Source organism: Pinus tabuliformis, chromosome 7 (genome assembly GCF_031772625.1).
Source record: "Pinus tabuliformis cultivar Carrire ecotype Pingquan chromosome 7, CPIR1, whole genome shotgun sequence".
Taxonomy (NCBI): Eukaryota; Viridiplantae; Streptophyta; class Pinopsida; order Pinales; family Pinaceae; genus Pinus; species Pinus tabuliformis.
Window position 1 is genome coordinate 1,370,388,027 of NC_142293.1, and position 21,423 is coordinate 1,370,409,449.

At 39.3% G+C, this 21,423-nt stretch overlaps 1 protein-coding gene across 33 annotated transcripts in view; it reads left to right on the forward strand.

Annotated features, from left to right (window-relative positions):
• LOC149252728 (kinesin-like protein KIN-7E, chloroplastic) overlaps positions 1-21,423 on the forward strand; it is a 370,076-nt gene that overhangs the window by 91,895 nt on the left and 256,758 nt on the right. For all 33 annotated transcript variants that reach the window (XR_016266978.1, XR_016266981.1, XR_016266983.1 and 30 more), the window contains exons 9-14: positions 15,862-15,929; positions 16,946-17,008; positions 17,323-17,427; positions 18,536-18,640; positions 19,027-19,134; positions 19,244-19,387. Coding sequence is in view for 9 of the 33 variants with exons in the window: in XM_089459767.1 (XP_089315893.1) it covers positions 15,862-15,929; positions 16,946-17,008; positions 17,323-17,427; positions 18,536-18,640; positions 19,027-19,134; positions 19,244-19,387 (593 nt within the window). In the remaining 24 variants the exon portion in view is untranslated. The remainder of the gene's footprint in view (positions 1-15,861; positions 15,930-16,945; positions 17,009-17,322; positions 17,428-18,535; positions 18,641-19,026; positions 19,135-19,243; positions 19,388-21,423) is intronic.

Sequence of the window (21,423 nt, forward strand, 5' to 3'; positions counted from 1 at the left end):
CAAGTGTTGTTTCAACCTATTAATGCCCCTAGGACCATCTTTAATTTTTCTATGGCAAAATTTGCAATGCATTTGACTATCGACCATTTCAACATATGCCCAAGCAACATCTTTCACTCTAGGTGCCATTTTTTGACTTGGAAATGAAACGAAAAAAATTTGAAAATGAAAACAAAAAAAATAGCATTACTTCAATGTTCATTTCTTTCACGAAAAACACTCTTTTCAATTTCCGGATTTGCACAAAAAAATAAATAAGCAAAAATAGATTTTTAGAAGTGAAAAAAATACCTCTAGGCACAAATTGCCTCCGCAAAGTTGCTCCAACAAACCAACTCCTCAATGGCCTTCAGAAACTGTGCAAAAATGATCAGCAAGGCCTCTGTTGCCTTGATCTGCACTATCTCTAGAAATTGCGCAGTCCTGTCTGGCAGGTCCTCTGCTGGCTTGCTCTGCACTGCCTCAGGAAACTGCGCAGAATTCCCAGCTGGTCTCCCTGTGGCCTGTCTTGTCTTCCTCTTGAAAGTTGCGTAGCGGTTCCCTTGCCCTCTACCTTATCTTCCTCCCAGGAACTGCGCAAAACTGACCAACAGTCCCTCTGCAGGCTTGTTCTGTCTTCCCTTCAGAAATTGCGCAAAAATGCCCAACAACTTTGTTTTGTCTTCCCCCTGGAAACTGCGCAGAGTTGCCCAACAGTGCGTTTGCAACCTCGCTTTGTTTTCCCTCTGGAAACTGCATAGAAGTTGTCCCTTTCAAGGTCTCATCTCGCAGTCGACACTGGTGACTGTCACTTCCTGATTCTGCCTCCTAGTCATCACTACGCAGTTTTTCTCGACAGTGCAGACCAAGCTCCAAAATTCCTCATCCCGGCTTGAGTTGTGCTCTGCGCAGTTTCAGTGTCATGTCCTCCCTCCCGGACACCTAGACCCAAACACGGAAAACGATGCATCATGCTAGACTAGGAGGTTTTGGATTTGATGTTGTCCTGTCATGAGTGAATTGCAGGAAGTGGTAGATTGATAGAACATGGCGAGATGACGAACGGGATGAAGAAGGAGCGCATTCTAGAAGACTTGCTTGCAGTTAGAAGGACGCACAAAGCACATCGAGCAGCGAGTGAAAGGAGTACATGCATGGAACCATCTTGTAAAGACCAAGACCATTGGAGACCCCACACCGCCAATCTATGCGGAGGTGAAGACAAAGCACATCCAAGAACACATCTATCACTTAGCAGCACAACAACTTGACATGGACACCACAGTAAGCCAATACATGTCAACAGTGTGATGTCGAGTTGTGTCATGACTCATGAGTTGTCTCGACCACCTCACTACTATGAACTGTATTGGTTGTAATCAAATGTAATGTAAAGTGAAGTTCCAAGTGTCATTAGTGGAATGCAAACAATCATACATTATTGTTGTAGCGGTTGCAACACCGTCCAAAATTTTTGCCTGCATTCAAATTTCGAAGCCTTCCTTGGTTTTTCTCCTTGATGGTCGCAAACACTCGGGCTCATTCCATGAGCTCTTGTCGAGTATTCAAACCCTTTTTTCTTGATCGATCACCGATTGTCTTTTGGCATGTTGATTGCTATGTCATGCTTGCGAGTTTGTTTTGGCATTTTGAAGGTTTGTCTTTGTGTGCATGAGTTGTTTTCGCTCTGTCGACATCGGTCACACTCACACACAAAGTTGTAAGCATTGTCACGCAAGTGTCGTCATGGTCGTTCGAAGACATATCTCAATTGTCGCACTTGTCGCTCTTAACCTTTGAGTCAGTCTCACTGAGCACATGTTTGTCTTGTTGGTTGGAGGTGTCTTGTCGTCAAGTCGTGCTAAGTGTGTGATCACATTGTCATGTATGCACAAGTACACTTGCTTTCACACTTAGTCATTTTCCTGAAAATCTGTTGACCGGACAACCCTCCTTCAATCGGACCCCAATCTCAGTGACCTTGTATTTGATGCCCAGAACTACGTAGAGCTTGATGTTGTCCTCCGGGAAGCCTGCACTGCGCAATTATGGAAATGAGCCAGCTGACTGACTCCCAGAACTGCGCAAAAGTTGTTATAGAACCCGATCCAGTCTATGCTTCCTGCAAGATCTCCCATCAAGCCTCCCATTGGTCAACCATAAAAATTGACTTGAGCTGTGACCCAGGGCTGTACTGATCTCCAAAATTGCATAGAACTTGTCTAGCTTGACTGCCTTGCACTACGTGAAGAAACTACGCAGATATGTGGGACATGCATCTGCTGCCTATCACTACACTGTCTCGGGAAATTGCGTAGATATGCAAGGCAGGCTTCCCTGTTGGCCTTCTCTGTAATCAACCCAGAAATTGCGTAGTTATGTACGGGCTCGGACGGTCTCCCAAGATTGTGCAATTTTGACTAGCAACTCCTACAACCCGATCTTGTCCTCCTCTGGAAAACTGCGCAGATTTTTCTGCCAGTGACTCCTACTGCTCACTTTGTCTTCCCTAGAGAAACTGTGCAAATCCCAGCTGGATGACCTGCCCAGTGCCCCCCTTGAAAATTGCGCAGACTGGCCTAGCATTTCGACACCTTGCCTGGCCTTCCTCTCGGAAACTACGCAATTCTGCCTCCCAACCGGGTTTTGCCCCGCAACTGTCACTGTTGTCTCAGATTGCGCAAATCTGCCTCCCAGTGACATCTGTGCAGTTTTTCCCGACAGTGCTCTGGAGCCTCGCATCCCGGCCTGTGCTGTGCTCTGCGCAGTTTCAGTGCATTGTCCCTCTCCCAGTCACCTGCACCAAAACGGAAAACAACTCATCATGTTAGACTAGGAGATTTTTGGATTTGATGTCGTCTTGTCGTGAGTGATTGTAGGAACAGGCACATCGATGAAATATGGCGCAACCACGAATGGGATGAAAAGGAGCGCATGCTAGAAGACTTGCTCGCAGTCAAATGAACGCGCGAAGCACATCGATAAAGCGAGCGAAAGGGACACATATACATGCACCATCAAGCAAAGACCAAGACTATCGAAGACCCCACTTACTTTGCCATACGAAAGTGAAGACACGTTACACCGAGAGCATATCATCACTCCGCAACACAAAAATTCGACATAGACACCATAGTCAGCGAGTACATGTCAGCAGTGTCATGTCGAGTTGTGTCATGAGTTGTCTCGGCCACATCACAACTATGGGCCATGCTTGTTGTAATCAATGTAATGTAAAGTGGAAGTCGAAGAGACCCTCATATGAAGTTGAAGAGTCATGTAAAGTCGAAAAGTCATAGGAAGTCAAACAATCATGAGGGAAGTCAAAGAGTCACAAGGGTCAGTTATTCCTCTTGGCTATATATACCCCCTCATTGTATGAGCAAAGGAATTTTCACCTTGGTTCCTCCCACATAGCCTTGAGAGTTTGTAGTCTATTCTTTGAGGAGCGAGCAGTGGCTCCAACGTCCCACTATTGGGACTAGTGATGTATGGTGTACAGATGTGTCTTGGATTTTTTGCTTAATGTAGAAGCCTGTTTTAGGGCAGCATGTTTTCATGCTTGTTTTGTATCCGTTTGTAAGACTATTCTTTAAACGTTTGTAATGCATGTTTGCTTACCCTGTACTAAGATAGTTCAACTACTTCGGTTATTCTAGTACTCATGTTGTTGAAGATGTGTTGTATTGTTTATCACTGCTGTCCTGTCCGTGTGGACTACTCCGCCGGACATTAGACAAACCATCTTTGTGGTGTCTTGATTTTAACGACTGTCACCCCCGTGTGGGCTACTTTGTTGGACGGTGTACGTGTTCTCCCTTGAACTTTGGTTTTCACGACTGCCGCATGCGCTGGATGCTAGACAGACCCTTGTTGTTGTTCGCGTGTGTTTCTTCCTTGGTTGGGACTATTCCCTCTCATCAAGAGGTTCACTTTACCACCCCATTTTGACAGTAAGAGAACTTGGACACAAAGTTACATTACGCACTCACCAGGCATACTCACCTCACTTTCTTGAAGCTACAAGCATAACACTCTCATGTGCTGAACAACAAGAGCTAAGGCAAATCTCTAAGATAATGGCAACCAACCCATTGTACCAGATGGGACTCCTACACCAAATGGTGTGAGGTCTAGTTGGGACTTCATACCGGGGAGATCCCCTTTGTTGGCGGGTCCAACATTGTCAACAGTAATGTAAAGAGTTATATGTAATGAAGTTGAAGAGTCATGAGGGTAGTTCAAGAGTCAAAGGGGAATGTCAAGGGTCACCCCAACCTTTGCTATATATAGAACCTCATAACTCATAGAACAGTCTTTTGGGAGCCAAGCTTTTGCTAGGTATTGCTTAGAGAGGGCTTGGAGAGTATTGTGACGAGCCTTGGCTTCTCCACAGTGCAGCGATCACATCCCTTTGGAGGAGCAGGTAGTGTTGACTATAATGTTCCACTATTGGTGCTAGTGGCTGTCATGGTTGTATGTATGGATGGAACTTTCACTTATATATATATATATATAACAAAGCCAACATGTCTTCATGCATATGTTGTTATTGTAGTTAGATTATTTTGGTTACTTTAGCAATGTATGATGTTTAACTTACGCATTTGTTTATGAACTACTTTGTATACGATTGTATGAATCTTGTTGAAGTCGTGTTGTTGGTTTAAGCCATCATTTTGGATTGTCGACTATTCTGCTTTCCATCTTGTGATGTCATTCAATTCGTGTGTTCATTTCAGGCTGCGTACTATTATAGGCTTCTAAGGGATACACTTCATTTCCCCCTCCGTGTGTTAGAACCCCCATGCATCTCACCTGACTCGTTGCAAGGTCACGCACTTGCTTCTGACAAATGTATTTTGCTTACCTCTACGCACTATCGCAGTTGAGGCATAACTTTACTACCCAATGCTGGGACTTCTACTCCAAACGGTCTGAGGTCTAGTTGGGACTTCTCACCGTGGAGATCCCTTGACATGTTGGTGGGTCCAACACTGTCAACAACTCATTAAAGGCATGTCATAAAAGATTCCTTTATCTCTTTAATGCATATGTTACAATCTCCTTAACTAAGGCATGCATTCCTCTCTTAATGGCATAAATTACTAAGTTATGCTTTCCTCTGGCATACGTTACTGAGGTATGCGTGCCTCTCGTTAATGGGATACGTTACTAAGACATGCGTTTCTCTCCTTAATGGCATGGGTTACACTCCGCTTAATGGAATATGTTACTTTTCCTTAAGGCATGCGTATTAGTCTTCCTTTATGACATGAATTTGTTGCACCTCCTACATACGTGTGTCTCATATCATCTCACCTTTCTACTACTTGTGCATTGTGAAAGAAAAATTTGAACTTGAGAGATAGAGTTGGAGAGACTTGAATAAGATTGTGAGAGAGAGGGACTTGGAGAGTAAGAGAAGAACTTGGTGAGCCAAGGTTGATTTAGTGCTTTAGTGTTGATTCATTTGAAGGGAAGGTTGATTCAATGTTTGCATCTGCTGCTGCTACCAATGATCTTCGTGCTACAACTTGTTCAGATTTTGGTGAACTTACTCATTCTCTTGATCTCTCATTGTACTCTGTATCTCTACTGAACAATTGATATCTAATAGAAGAAGAATTTGGTTGGGTTTTACCCTTGTGGGTTCTTCCCTATTCGTTGGACTTAAATTCTTTGTGTCTCATTTTGTGTTTGATTGTCTTATATTGTGCATTTGGTTTATGTTCTATCTACAATTGCTTACTTAATATTGCAACAGAAAAACGTTTTTGAAATAAGTAATTGTTTCAACATAGAACATTAGAATTTCAACAATGATAACCCATTTCATTTCTCTCTTTTCACTCTTCTTTTTGTCTTGTTGTCGCTCGGATTGTACAGTCATCGTGACAACTGCTCAAGGTGGGGGCTGTCACTCTAATCCCCGCTCACTCTGTTCTAGCTATCTCCCAACAACATGTTATGGGGGATAGTCTCTATGGAAATGGGGTGGAGGAAAACAAGTTGGGAACCAAATTGTCGGGGACATATAGTTGAGTGGCCTAGCTACTTGTTAGAACTTAGGAAGATTAATGATTTTATTAGATTAAATATTGAGACCAATGCCTGATGGAGTCAACTTCTTGCTTATTAGAAATTATGACCAAGTAATCAGATGGACAACTGCCGCTTATATGATGAACTGACCTATATGAAGATGTAACTCCTAAAAACTAGGTGTGATTCAAGGATCTAGGTTAATTTTAGATTAAATGCCTAATCTAAGTTGAACCTTTCTCTTAACTGTTTTGAGAAACAATTTTCAGAGTAGGTTGTGACATGGAAGCCAATGAGAAGCAGGTAGTGGCCTGATTAACGATACCTCCCACTATGTTCCAACCACCTAGTGCCTTTGACGCTACAGAGACTGTGCCTTTGATGACTGCAAGGTCACTGTGTTAACCACTAAGAAGGGCCGAATCCCTCAAGCTAGGTGAGAGAGGATTGTCCTAGGAATCTATCAACCAAGCTTATGCTTCGAGGTAAGTTATTAAGTGCAAAGCTAAGACTAGAATGCTTATGCAATGATTATGAGTGAAGTTATTTGAGTTAACGTTGTTCAAGTGTTTAAGTACTTAAGTTATGATTATTGTTTATGATAATAGTACTTAACAACAATTAGAAGTACAATCATTAAAACCAATGAAACACCACCCGCATAAGACCCGCGAGTACCCATGGGTCCTCGTGGGTTCTATAGCGAGCCAAGTCACTCGCATAGAATTTGCACTTAAGATCCATACTCGACGGGTATTTTATTAAACCCGACTACCCGTATAAGACTCTCGGGCTTGCCATAAGATCCAGCATCAAACCTTTATAAGACCTGTCGACCCTCAAAAGGCAATTTTGTTTTTTGATTTTTCTTTTCTTTTGTGGAAATGAGGTGGAGGGAAAGGGAAATTGGAGGCAAGAAAATGCTTTATAAGCATCTCTCTCCCTTCCATTTGTCATTCACTTGTGATTTGAGTGTTTGGCTAATTTCTATGAGTGTTGAGTGACTCCATTGCACAATGAAGGAGCTCTTGGAGGAGGCTAAAGGAGGTTTCATCAGATCAGACACAACTTCAGGTAGGCTTCATGAATCTTGTTTGAATATTTTCCATGAATTTTTTTTTAAATTTTCTATATTCAATTTTTTTTAGTCTTTATTAAGATAGAAATAAAAGTTCCCAGTGGGACAATAATGTTACATCAATGCTTCCGCAACAATTTTTTAGTCAAAAATTAGATGGCTAGAGACTCAAATGACTCTAATTTATAGATAAATCTTCCAAGTGGAAAAATAATGGCTAGTTTGCTTGATCCTTGTCAAAATAATCTTGGCTGTCGAAAAATACTTGATCATTTTTTAATCTTTAGCTATTGAATTTTAATTTTTGAGGAATTTTCAAATTTCTCATTTAAGTCCATTTTTATTAGCTCAAATTAATTAATTTGAGCTAATTTTCTCAAAAATTTGACTCACTTAACCACCAATGTCCAAGGGTCCAATTTTTCTTGAAATATCCAATATTCCCTTGGTGGAAGACTTCCAAAAATTAATTCTTTTAAGACTCACAAATTTTTCCACTTTGAGAATTCTCTAATTAATTAATTTTATGGCATTGAATTTTAATTATTTTTTGCCAGAAAAATTAATTAATTGACACATGAGAGGATTAATTATTTTTTTCCACCTAATATTTTAACTATGGTGTTTAAGTATGAGGGACCATGCATTAAAATATTTTTACTTAAGATTTACAACTTCAATTCTCAAAGGGGTAATATCCGTTCAACTTAGACCCCCAAATTACATACCCACTCCGCGACACAATATGATCTAGTAGATCAAATGATTTGTAATAAAATAATTTAGCCAACTAGCTTAAATTATTCCTAAATCACTTTTACATAAGACTTGACTAGAACACTTGGACTCACCTAAGACTTTGACGAAGAATTACACCATAGCTTTGGGGTGAGACTGGAGGGAAAAACTCTGTCGACCATCCGTGTTTAGAAACACAAATGAATTAGTGAGACCAAAAACCTCCTAGGATGAAACCCTCACCAAAATAATAGGCTTATTGTTAATTTTTTGGATAACAATGGTATGTTCTATGGTTGAAGCAATTTTACTTCAATTTTTTTGTTAGCCCAATATCAATATCCAGTTTAGCAATCACATCATCATGATAGTAAAATGCAGATAGAATATAAACAATAACAATAGAAGACAAGCCAAGACAAGATGACACAAGATATGGCACCAGCCAGGGAAAAACCCTAATGTTGGGAAACCCTTGATCAATTCTTCTTATAATTCTTCAAAAGTTCAGCAGAGAGAGAGAGTACAATACACAATATTCACTTGCCCAATCACAGTGAAATATGGTTAGTCAATCAACAAAAACAAAAAGCCCTAACCAGAAAGTCAACACTGGTCAACAAGGCAGAGTTTGACTTTCAAAACAACTTAGTCAAACTTGGTCAACTCGGCCTCCAACAACAAGTCAAATCATCCCAAAAACAGTTTGAAAATATCCATTCAAACTTGGTCAACGAAAGTCAGCGCAACAGCAATTCCTGACATAGTCAATGTTGGTCAAACAAAGGTCAAACAACCTCGGATTTTGTGCCTAGAACTGCGGCTTGCCCAAACAAAAAATACCCCACACAAAAGCACAGTCAAAGATGATCAATGCTGGTCTAAACAACCTTCTGTAATTTTCGGTCAACGTTGGGACAAAAAAATACAATTCTTTCTTCACATGTGTGGAGAGAGAGAAACCTCAGAAATCCGTACCCAGTCAAGAAGAGAGAGATGTGTGAGTGAGTGAAATGTCCAAATGAGGAGGAGGCACTTTGTAATTATATGGAAACATTGAGGATGAATAGATGTGAATGTTGGGCTTTTGAGCCTACATTTGTTTGCTGGTCGACCTTGACAATTTGTCCATAATCAAAATAAATTCATAATTTCATTTGTACTCAATCCTATACCTCTCAGAGAGAGGAATCCATTAAAAATATGTGCTGTCCAAGGTGAAGTTTGGCCCTAGTTGCCAAAATTAACACTCCCTCTCAACTAGGGAGAACTTCACCCGCCAAGTTGTCTGACAATCTATACCATCCTTGTCTCTGTTCTGATGAACTATGAATAAAGATGAAATGATCGAGAATGTATCATACCATTCTCCATTGATCTGAAGTCAGTCTCTAATAATAGAGAGTGTGTCATACCACTCTTAACTGACCCGAAGTCAATTTCCATTGATCCCAGATCAATATCAACATCCTAGCTTAGGGAGTACGGTAGTACACGATGCGTCCATCGGTAGTATTATGATCCCTATCCTCATTTCCCTACTCATTGGCCAGATGAGAGGTATTTCCCATGAGTCTTGGACTGCATGGGTAGGATGTGCTGTCAGGAGAAGGTGAACCCCTCATCCTGTTCATATGCCATAGGAGAAGGTGAACCACTCAACCTATGCATATGTCACCATGGGGTATCATAGGGGAAGGTGAACCACTCACATTGTACATCGCGCACCATTAGGGGAAGGTGAACCACTCACCCTATGGTTGCTCATCGCTCCAAGAAGTACCCCAAGCCCCTTGGAGATCCCAAAGCTCAACATCTATCACATACAGGACGCTCATAAGAGGGTCTCTCCAGGAATCCAAGTTGTTCACGGAAGATTAAGAATTTGGCCTTCCCCAGGGGTTTCGTAAGAACATCGGCGACCTGATCATCAATCCCAATGTGTTGGAGCCTTATTGCTCATTGTACCATATCCTAGATAAAGTGGTACTTGATATCAAAATGCTTGGAGCGGTCATGAAACACGGGATTCTATGAAAGACGAATCCCTCTCTGGTTGACGCAGAAGATCACGGTGGTATCCAACATATGTCCAAACAACTAACTAAAGAGCTTCCCCAACCAAACAACTTCATAGGAGGCCATACTAGCAGCAATGTATTTAGCCTCAGCGGTGCTTAATGCAACCGACTTTTGCTTCCTGCTCATCCATGATATCGAAGCAGAACCTAGAGAGAAGCAACATCTAGATGTGATTTTACGATCCACCACATTGCCAACTCTGTCTGCATCAGAGTAAACTATGGAGCCTCACATTCTCGACAATGTATCTAAGCCCATATGTGATTGTGGCCCAAAGATATCTCAAGAGATTCTTGGCAGCAATCCAATGTATGTGATGAGGCTCGACCATAAACTGACTCAATGTATTCACTACAAAACATATAATCGGACGGGAGTTCACCAAGAACATCAAACCCCCCATGAGTTGATGATACTCAGAAGGATTTCCCAAATCAGTTCCAACAACACTTCCACATAACTTCTTGAAGTTAATTTCCATCGGAGTAGTCACAAACTTGTAGTCCACCGTCCCAAATCTTTCAAGTATCTTCACAATATATTTTCCTTGAGAAAGGAAAATCTCACCTGGCTTTTGCTAGACCTCCAACCCTAGGAAGCAATGCATCAATCCTAGGTCCATATCGAATTTGAAAGCCAACTCCCTCTTACATTAATGAATAAGAGGGTCTGCACCTGTCGGAAAGAGATCGTCCACATAAAGCACCAAGATGAGAGGTCTATCATTCTCAACCTTAAAATAAAGGTTCGGATCAACTTCACTTCTCGTAAATCCCAACTTCATTAGATAGTTATTGATCCTCTCATACCAAGCCCAAGGTGTTTGTTTCAACCCATAGGGAAAGCTTAACATGCTTGATCAATGATTTTGACTTGATTGAAGGGTACATAATTGCTAAGGCCATGACAAGGGAGTTCAACAATCAATAACACCAACACTGGGGTATATATAGGGCTTGTTGCTCTTTATTAAATGCCAATCACATGCCCTCATGCATGATATAATCCAATGAAATGCCACAATCCCATTGATCTTGAAAACTGTTAAGTTTGCTGAATTTTGAATGGGATATGAAATTCTACTTTTTCCATATGAAGTCTGATGAGGTTGGAACCACTCTCAAACATCCTGAGTCATTTCACACTAACGTTAAAAATTTAAGTAAACGGATGGAAATGAAAGATAAAGGAGAATATCACTTTTACTTTAAGAACCGCGGATCCAATTTTTCGATCCGCGGTTCTGTCGAAGGATCGTTAATGGATCTGTATGGGATGTGGATCAACCTTTGGATCATTGGGGTGGGGACGATTTCTGCAACATCGATCATGATAGTAAAATGCAGATAGAACATAAACAATAACAATAGAAGACAAGCCAAGACAATAGGACACAAGATATGGCACCAGCCAGGGACAAACCCCAATGTGGGGAAACCCTTGATCAATTCTTCTTATAATTCTTCAAAAGTTCAACATAGAGAGAGAGAGTACAATATACAATATTCACTAGACCAAACACAGTGAAATATGATCAGTCAAACAACAGAAACACAAAGCCCTAACGAGAAAGTCAATGCTTGTCAAGAGGGCATATTTTGACCTCCAAAATAGCTCAGTCAAACTCGGTCAACTTAGCCTCCAATAGCAAGTCAAATCAACCCAAAAACAGTTTGAAAATATCTAGTCAAACCTTGGCAACGAAAGTCAACGCAACAACAAGCCCTAGCATAGTCAACACTGGTCAAACAAAGATCAAATAGCCTCAGATTTCGTGCCCAGAATTGTGGCTTGCCCAAACAGAAATAACCCACACAAAACCGTAGTCAAAGATGGTCAATGCTGGTCAAAACAACCTTATGCAATTTTCGGTCAACACTGGTCAACGCAGGGACAGAAAAAGTACAGTCCTTTCTTCGCACATGTGGAGAGAGAGAAACCGCAGAAATCCGTACCCAATCAAGAAGAGAGAGATGTGTGAGTGAGTGAAGTGTCCAAATGAGGAAGAGGCACCTTGTATATATATGCAAACGTTGAGGATGAATAGACGTTATTGTTGGGCTTTTGAGCGTACATTAGTTTGCTGGCTGACCTTGACAATTTGTCCATAATCAAAATAAATTCATAATTCCATTTGTACATGTCAAAATGGGATGATATTTAGATGAATCCTACACCTCTTAGAGAGAGGAATCAAATAAAAATATGAGCTATCCAAGGTGAAGCTTGGCCCTAGTTGCCAAAATTAACACTCCCTCTCAACTAAGGAGAACTTCACCTGCCAAACTCTCTGACAATATGTACCATCCCTATCTCTGCTTTGCTCTACTGAACCATGAAGAAAGAAGAAATGATCGAGAATGTATCATACCATTCTCCACTGCCCCGAAGTTAGTCTCCAATAATAGAGAGCGTGTCATACCACTCTTAATCGACCCAAAGTTAGTTTCCATTGATCCCAGATCAATATCAACATCCTAGCATAGGGAGTACGGTAGGACACGATGTGTTCATTGGTAGTACTATAGTCCCTATTCTCATTTCCCAATTCATTCGCCAGATGAGAGGTACTTCCCATGAGTCCCGGACTGCATGGGTAGGATGTGCCGTCAGGAGAAGGTGAACCACTCATCCTGTTCATATGCCATAGGAGAAGGTGAGACACTCAACCTATGCATATGTCACCATGGGGTATCATAGCGGAAGGCGAACCACTCACCTTGTACATCGTGCACCATTAGGGGAAGGTGAACCACTCACCCTATGGTCGCTCATCGCTCCAAGAAGTACCCCAAGCCCCCCGAAGCTCCCAAAGCTCAACATCTATCTCATACGGGACCCTCATAAGAGGGTCTCTCCACGACTCCAAGTCGTTCACGGAAGGTTAAGAATTTGACCTTCCCTAGGGGCTTCGTAAGAATATCGGCGACCTGATCATCAATCCCAATGTGATGGAGCCTTATTGCTCCTCGTTGTACCATATCCCGGATAAAGTGTTACCTGATATCAATATGCTTGGAGTGGTCATGAAACATGGGATTCTACGAAAGACGAATCTTACTTTGGTTGTCGCCGAAGATCACGGTGGTATCCAACATATGTCCAAACAACTCACTAAAGAGCTTCCTCAACCAAACAGCTTCACAAGAGGCCATACTAGTAGCAATGTATTCAACCTCAGCGGTGCTTAATGCAACTGACTTCTGCTTCCTGCTCATCCATGATATTGAAACAGAGCCTAGAGAGAAGCAACATCTAGATTTGCTTTTACGATCCACCACATTGCTAGCCCAGTCTGCATCAGAGTAACCATGGGGCCTTACATTCTTGATAATGTATCTCAGCCCATAAGTGGTTGTGCCCTGAAGATATCTCAAGGGATTCTTGGCAGCAATCCAATGTATGTGATGAAGCTTGACCATAAATTGACTCAGTATACTCACTACAAAACATTTAATCGGACGGGAGTTCACCAAGAACATCAGGCCCCCCACCAATTGATGATACTCAGAAGGATTTCCCAAATCAGTGCCAGCAACACTTTCACATAACTTCTTGAAGTTAATTTCCATTGAAGTAGTCATGGACTTGCAATCCACCATCCCAAATCTTTCAAGTATCCTCACAATATATTTTCCTTGAGAAAGGAAAATCTCACTTGGCTTTTGCCAGACCTCCAACCCTAGGAAGTAATGCATCAATCCTAGGTCCATCTCGAATTCGGAAGCCAACTCCCTCTTACATTAATGAATAAGAGGGTTTGCACCTGTCAGAAAGAGATCGTCCACATAAAGTACCAAGATGAGAGGTCTATCATTCTCAACCTTAAAATAAAGGTTCGGATCAACTTCACTTCTTGTAAATCCCAGCTTCATTAGATAGCTATCGATCCTCTCATACCAAGCCCGAGGTGCTTGTTTCAACCCATAGAGGGATTTCTTCAACCTGCATACATGTGTCTGACGATCTTGAACTTCGAACCCCTCAGGTTGTTTTACATAGACTTCCTCCTTAAGTAAACCATGCAAGAATACAATTTTGACATCCATCTGGTGTAGATTCGATCCTTGCGAAGCAACAAGGGCAATGATCGAATAGATGGTAGTGTAGCGAGCAACCGGTGCAAATATCTCATCATAATCTACACCATCCTTTTGAGAGAAGCCTCGAGCAACGAATCTGGCCTTGAACTTTTCAGCGCTTCCATCATCTCCATGCTTGATTTTGTAGAGCCATTTCGAGGTGACAACGGATTTGTCTTTGGGTCTAGGGACCACATCCCAGACATCATTCTTCATAATCGACTCATACTCTTCATTCATTGCATCCTTCCAAACTCGGTGCTTTGTAGCTTCTTTGAATGTGCAAGGCTCAGATTGAACAATGGTGCTCATTGCAGTTAAGTACCCTTGGTACCTATTCAGCATCTTGCTTTCACGAAATGTCCCCCTAGGTGCAACATCTCTCTCGGCATCTTCGAGAGTCTCACTAAGCCATGAGGGTCTCCTTTTTGAGGAGGAGGGCTCATGAGGGTGTGGATCGATGGGATCCATTGGCCCTTCAGCATCGGGCATCGACTCATCTTGCGGTTCTCTCTGCTTTCCTGAATCTTCTTCTTTGTCCCTCCTTGGAAGAGGAAGGTTACTAATCTTCCCAAGGGCAGCATCCTCATTGAAGGTGAATCATGACTTATCTCCACTTCTCTTTGATCAGGCACATAGATTCTATATGCCTTAGAAGTTTCACTGTAGCCCACAAATGTTCCTTTTTTCCTAGAAGCATCCAATTTTCTTTTCTTTTCTTTCGGCACCTGAAAATATACGGGGCTACCAAAAATTCTAAAGGGAGAAACATCAGGTTTCTTACTAGTGAAAACTTCTTCGGGAGTTTTGGAGTCCAACACTTGATGATGGCATCTATTTTGAACATACACGATGGTGTTTGCAGCTTCGGCCCATAAGAACTTCGGAAGGCTTTGATCATGAAGCATGACACGAGTGGCTTCTACGATAGAATGTTTCTTCCTTTGTACTTGGATCCATTTTCATTTAGAGAAACAGAGAGTGTAGCAGCCTCACCTTTTAACTGGGTTTTATCTCGAAGGGGTCATCTTTTGTTATTGTGGTTTTATGAGCGATTGTGCTATTTGTTCTCTATTTTCTGCATATTTATATTTTGTATGCATACACAGTAAACAATAGCTTAATAATTCCAGAATTCTAAGGAAAAAATTAACGCTCATAGTATAGATTTCACAATTCATTAAATTTTCTTTATCAGATCTGTTGTGATGAATTGTTCAGTGGAATATCCATGGCATTTTATGGATCAGGAGGTGAATTCTTTTCTTTTTGAAAGTTGTTAATATGTTCGTTCGGCATTCAACTTTTGATTATTTTTTCAAAAACTCCTAAGTTTGTTTGTAAGCTAGAATAATCACCCTTCAGTCTAACAGATGTTCTGATTACATAACACATCGATATCCTCTCTACTATGGGTTTTGGTTTTAAGCTATAGCCTATATTTGTAATACACAAAAGAATAGATTTTAGTAATTAATGACAACTGCATTTGAAAGTTCGTTATTTTGTCTTTCAATTTCCACCTTCCTGTTGATTATGTTGCGATTGAGATTGAAGCTTCTAAGTTTGTTCATAAATAAGTATGATAACCCTTAAGTATGGCAGATGTTCTAATTACTTCAAATTGCTTTACACTGTAATTTGTTATTTAATATCAAAATATCTTTCTATATATAAAGAAATATTTTTAGTAATTCATGACTGTTTCTGATATTTGTTTTCCAGAGCCTATTTTTTTTGTTATGAGGAAATTATTGTTCTAGTCTTCTAGTGTTCTCAAGATTTGTTGTAAATACTTTCTTTCAGGCTCTTATGGTTGTTTTTAATGGTATTTGTATTTGTTTCCTTCATTTTCAGAGCACAGACATGTGGGGTCCAATAATTTTAACTTGCTGAGCAGTCGTAGTCATACAATATTTACACTGGTATAGATACTTAACTGTGCTCTTTCTGTCATTTTATTTTGAGGCAACTTTTGTAATTCATCCTCCACTATGATTGAATGGTGTTATGAAGTCTTCGAGTTTAGTGGTAGGCTGAAGCTGATGAGATTTGATTCTTTCTTTTCAAACAATATTGTTTGCATACATGGGTGTGTATATTTGTATTCTAACATTTGACTGCTATTTTTCAGGGTGCTTCAGTTGTAAGTTGTAACTTGTAAATCAACTCTGAGTATCTTCGTGTGTGTTAGGGATATTTTTACATTGAAAGTGACGAGTCTATTGTAGTTTTATTTTGTGGTAAGTCCACATTGATGTGGATGGCTCACTGGATTATATATAACCTCTAGGAAATGTTGGTGGCAAATTGTTCAAGAAATTACAGTTGCTCTGTAGTTTTCTTGGGTCTGTCATGAATCGTGACTCACAATAGAAGAAGTGGTCAAGAGCGAATCAGTTACAATGGAAACCATTCTGTATTTCAATTGATTTTGACACAGTTTCAAGTAATCTGAAAGCCTTGTTTGTAGATGCACTGCATTTTGTGATACTTTAGTCATACTTATAGAGAAGTAAGTAATGAAGGATAGATTTACACATCTATGCGGGGACAAAGGATAAAGTATGTAAGTCAAAAAACTTGTTTGTTTTGTCTTTGGTATTTTCAACCATTGCTAAAACTAGATATGATCCTTTTAGAATCCTTTAATCATTACCACATCCTCTTGGGAGCCATTTTATGTATATGATCCTTTTAGAATCCTTTAATCATTACCACATCCTCTTGGGATCCATTTTATGTATGGATTGCATGAGGGAGATGGATCCTTTCACAAATCATGTGGTGGCTCCTATCACATGTTTGTGATCTCTGAAAATGGCACAGCGAAGTCTGAAAAAGTAAAAATAAAATAATGAAAATCATATTTGAAATTATCAGCCTAGAAATTAAGAGTGAATCGAAAGGAATTATTCACGTTCATATGGTTTTTGAACAGACAGTAGAAAGCAGTCCCCATGGAGAAAATAAAGGGGAGGAAGATGTCACCCTATCTCAGCTGGTAAGTCACAATACTTTCTAATTGAACTTGTACTATTTTCAACTCCTTTTTATATACTGTGCTTAATGTCTTTGGATGCAACATTTCCCTCAACTATGGTGTTGTGTATTTGGCTGCACAGTCATAACTTGTGTTCATAACGCTTTCTGATGTTATTATTGTTGTTCAGCTATTTTAAAATATGTTGTAAGGTGCACTGGATGTCAGTGATACATTTGAATTGTATTTCTCATCCATCTGACAATTACTTTTTCTTGGTTTATATTAGTTTGTTCTAGGGCCAATTATTTATTGAATGATTGTGGCTTTTGTAGAATCTCATTGACCTTGCAGGCTCTGAAAGCTCTAAAACAGAGACCACTGGGTTGCGAAGGAAGGAAGGTTCTTATATCAACAAAAGTCTGTTGACACTTGGGACTGTAAGTTTAGGGTTTCTCGTTAATTTTATTTTGCTTGACTTGCATTCTATTAAACATTGATTTCTTTCTCTTGAATATATTTGTTTTTAAAAACTATGTTTAATTGATGCAGCCCCATAAACACAAGCTTGTGTATGGTCATCTAATTTAAGTTTACTTTCATTACCTGGGATGACTTGTAGGTTGTATAGACAAGAGTAAACATTAGAATTGCTGCCAGTTAGTCTATACATATCTATTTATGTAAATATATTGTTCCTTTTATGGAGTGAACATGATTACGAACTTTGCCGTAAGTCCAGATTCTGCATTTTGTTTCTCTGAACGTGATTCTTAGCAGAGATGCATTTCTACCTTGTCCCAACTAGAAGTGGAGAGTCTTAATGCCACCAAAATTGTTCTTGTTTGTAGTTTGTACTCTATAGCAACAACTATATGATATGAGGATGATAAAGTATAACTGATTGAAAAATGCTTGTTATATATCACAACTAGGATCAAGTTTGAGATCCTCAATGTTATTTGTTCTGTGTGATTGGAAATAGTACGTAAAACCTCATCATTTTGACAGAGACTTGCTGGTTTTAGAAACTGCAGTCAGTGTACAAAACCTTTGGCTGCTGTACAAAATCTTGAGTTACGAGTTTTGGTGTTAAAAGGGAAATAATGGTTTCAGTAAATTAAAAGAGTTATGGATATTTGACAGAAAGACATGGGAGCAATAAATGACATCCATCTGTGAAGTCAACTGGTGATAGGCCTGAGAAACACGTGTTACTAGGATGCCTTGTAAGGCCAGTATAGGAGTCTTCTCAAAGCCTTTCTAATTTATATTTCCCTAGAAAAGGTTTAAATGTTATACATACACATACACACTCATATTTTGTTAGTTTTCATAGAAAAGAGGAGATACAATCATTTGCTGGTCTATGGAATAATCTGGCCAGGTCTTTAGAGAACCAACTATGAAACTTCCTAGTTCATTGTCGGATTGCAGTCTTGTCTTTTACAAAAGATACTCTCATCTTACGTTGTTAAGATAATTACTCTTTCTATGAGATTTTAGTTACATGTTCTAAACTGATGCATTTAAATGTATTCTGTGCAGGTTATTGCAAAGTTGACAGATGGGAAGGCAACACATGTACCTTACAGGGATTCAAAACTTACTCGTCTATTGCAATCTTCTTTGAGTGGCCATGGGCGTGTTTCAGTAAATAACTAGTCCCATATTTTTGTTTAACATCTCATATTCATCCATTTTGCTAGAATTTACAAAATAAGATAATCTGTATTTGCGACTTCATAAGCTCAAAACATTGATGCCAAAAATTTATGTTTCTCTTGTGGAAGGTTGCTTACACTAAATTTTCTAATTGCTTGTGTGTCTTATGGTGGCAAGAGAATATTTAAGCCTGTGAAAGTTGAATTGACTGAGAAGGATTCTCTCTGGTTGCCAGCAACATTACCTTCTCTGAAACCTAACTGGTTGATTGGAAAAAATAAGTCTTTCTCAGAGCAGTTGTTCTCAATCTAAAGATGGTAGATATTAATGATATTAATTGTCCCTTTTGCATTTTGCTTTGTGTGAGGATACAGCTTATTTGCACTGTTACTCCTGCATCAAGCAGTACTGAGGAAACACATAACACATTGAAATTTGCGCATCGAACAAAGCATGTTGAGATTCAAGCATCTCAAAACAAGGTATACGTTTTAATTCTACATGCTTATCTTTAAACATTGCAAGCCTTTCAAGACGATATACTGGACAGTAAATGGGGGATGTGTAGCATTCATATTTCTTGATTTGCAGATTATAGATGAGAAATCTCTCATTAAGAAGTACCAGAAAGAGATCCTCAAGTTGAAGCAGGAATTAGACCAGCTAAAGAGAGGTATAACGGAACAGCCCTATCTGGTGGCATCTGATCAAGATCTTGTCTCACTAAAACAACAGGTACCACTTTTATGTAAAGTACATAAATTGGAATTATTTTTGCACTAAAGACTCGGGATTATATTGAAATTATTTCCATTGTGATGTACTTATTGATAACAACGTAAGAACTTGTTGCTGTTATGACTTTAGTTTGTGCTTAGGTATATGCTAAAAATGCTCCCTTTTTTTTATTAATATCAACCAAAGTTGCAGGAAATGTCACCGCACTGTAGTAGGCCTAGAAACATATGGAAACATGGGTATGAGTACAAAATGTGAACCTGCGTACCAATGTTCCACTGAGTTTCTGGGAGAGGGAAACACAGGAGCGGGGATACACACAAGGGGGGTGTATGTAAGCAACACCAAAATTTAGGGAAATTTCGAGGAAACGGTTGGACGCCAGAGTCATAAAAACTATAAAATTATTAAAAATTTGATATACAAAAATAAAAAATAAAATCCCAACAATATGTCAATAACTAAATTAGTAAATAATAAATCTGAATAATTATGAAATGTACATCTAAATGTGATCATCATTTCGTATTAGACTATTATGAGTCAGAATTATCATTTGACATTTCTGCAATCATCAATGTAAATCTAAAAGTAAATTACTAAATTGAATTCATCATTTAACATTATGCAATGTTCCATCTAAATTCATCATTTGGCAATGGGCATTAATATTATGCAAGGTACATCTAAATTAAATTCATCATTTGACAATTGAAATTATGCAATGCATGTCGAAAATTAAATTCATCATATGACAATGACATTATGCTGAAGTCTAAAATAGCCATAGAATACTAAACTAGAAGCATAGAAAGCAGTGAAAAACAAATTGTATATATATATATATATATTTGTAATTTTTAAATTTTATGCTTTTAATTGTTATTAGCAAAAATAATTGGGGGGATGCCTAGCGTCCCTCTTGCATCCCCCCATCCCCCCACAAGAGAGACGCATTTCCTCACCAGAAAAATGTCACCTCAGAGTTTCCCCAAAAAAGGGGACATGTGGAAACGTTTCCTCGTCCCTAGTGCATGAGGGAGCGAGGAAGCGCGTCCCCCACCCTAGGGGATGCGTCCCGGTGGAAGATTGATGCATACAAAATGTTTTGCGTCATATGCAATATGAAAACATGTTTCATGAAAAAGGAATGCATTTTGGTTGTGTTTTGGCCTATATGGGCACATTTCAGTTCATTTGTTGATTGTTTTAGGCACAAACTTTTGGATTTTGTATAATGGAATCAATGATTGGGTTTCATTTTAAATTGTCATTTATGTGTATCATTCTTTTGTTTTTGCAATATAATTTGTTATTTAAAAAAATCTATGTATATATGTAGTTTGTATATTTTATATACCATGTTTCATTTTGTTAGATTTCCTGCAAACCTAGCACGCAATACTTAATTCCTAGTAGGAAATTGATCTAACAAATAAATACACAACTAGGTTCCTAACACAAATTCAGTAGAAAGAAATTTAAATATTTTTTTTTTTGTAAACTGTGGTGGTACTTCTTTCTATTATCATAAACCAAAATATTACAGTGTCATGGTGGCCTCACCCCGCCCTTATGGGAAACCGGGTATCTTAGCCACCTTAAGTCTTTCATTGCCAGCCAAAAATAATAAGTCCAGATTCTGTTTGTCCAAGCTAAATAAACTAAACAGTCTTTACCCTTACTCTTACTACTTAAATGCATATAACATGTTTCCCTATCTATAACAGTGAGGATCTTAGATTTAACTACTCTTTGAAAACTCATCAAAAATAATGCATATCTGTTTTCATGGAACTCCAGCTGCTGGGTGCTGATCAGCTTCTCGGTTGACTCCTTGGTATCCTTCCTTGATCATCGCCTGAATTTCCTCTATCTTTTTATTTTGCATCTCCAAAGTAATCTGCATTATTCTCAATTCTTTCCTTAAATTTGGACCTCCCTGCGCCAATTCCGCCATTTCTGTTGCTGCTTGTTCCAGAGCTTTTGCCAGCAGTCTCTTCATTACCCAATATACATGTATAGACTGCTTA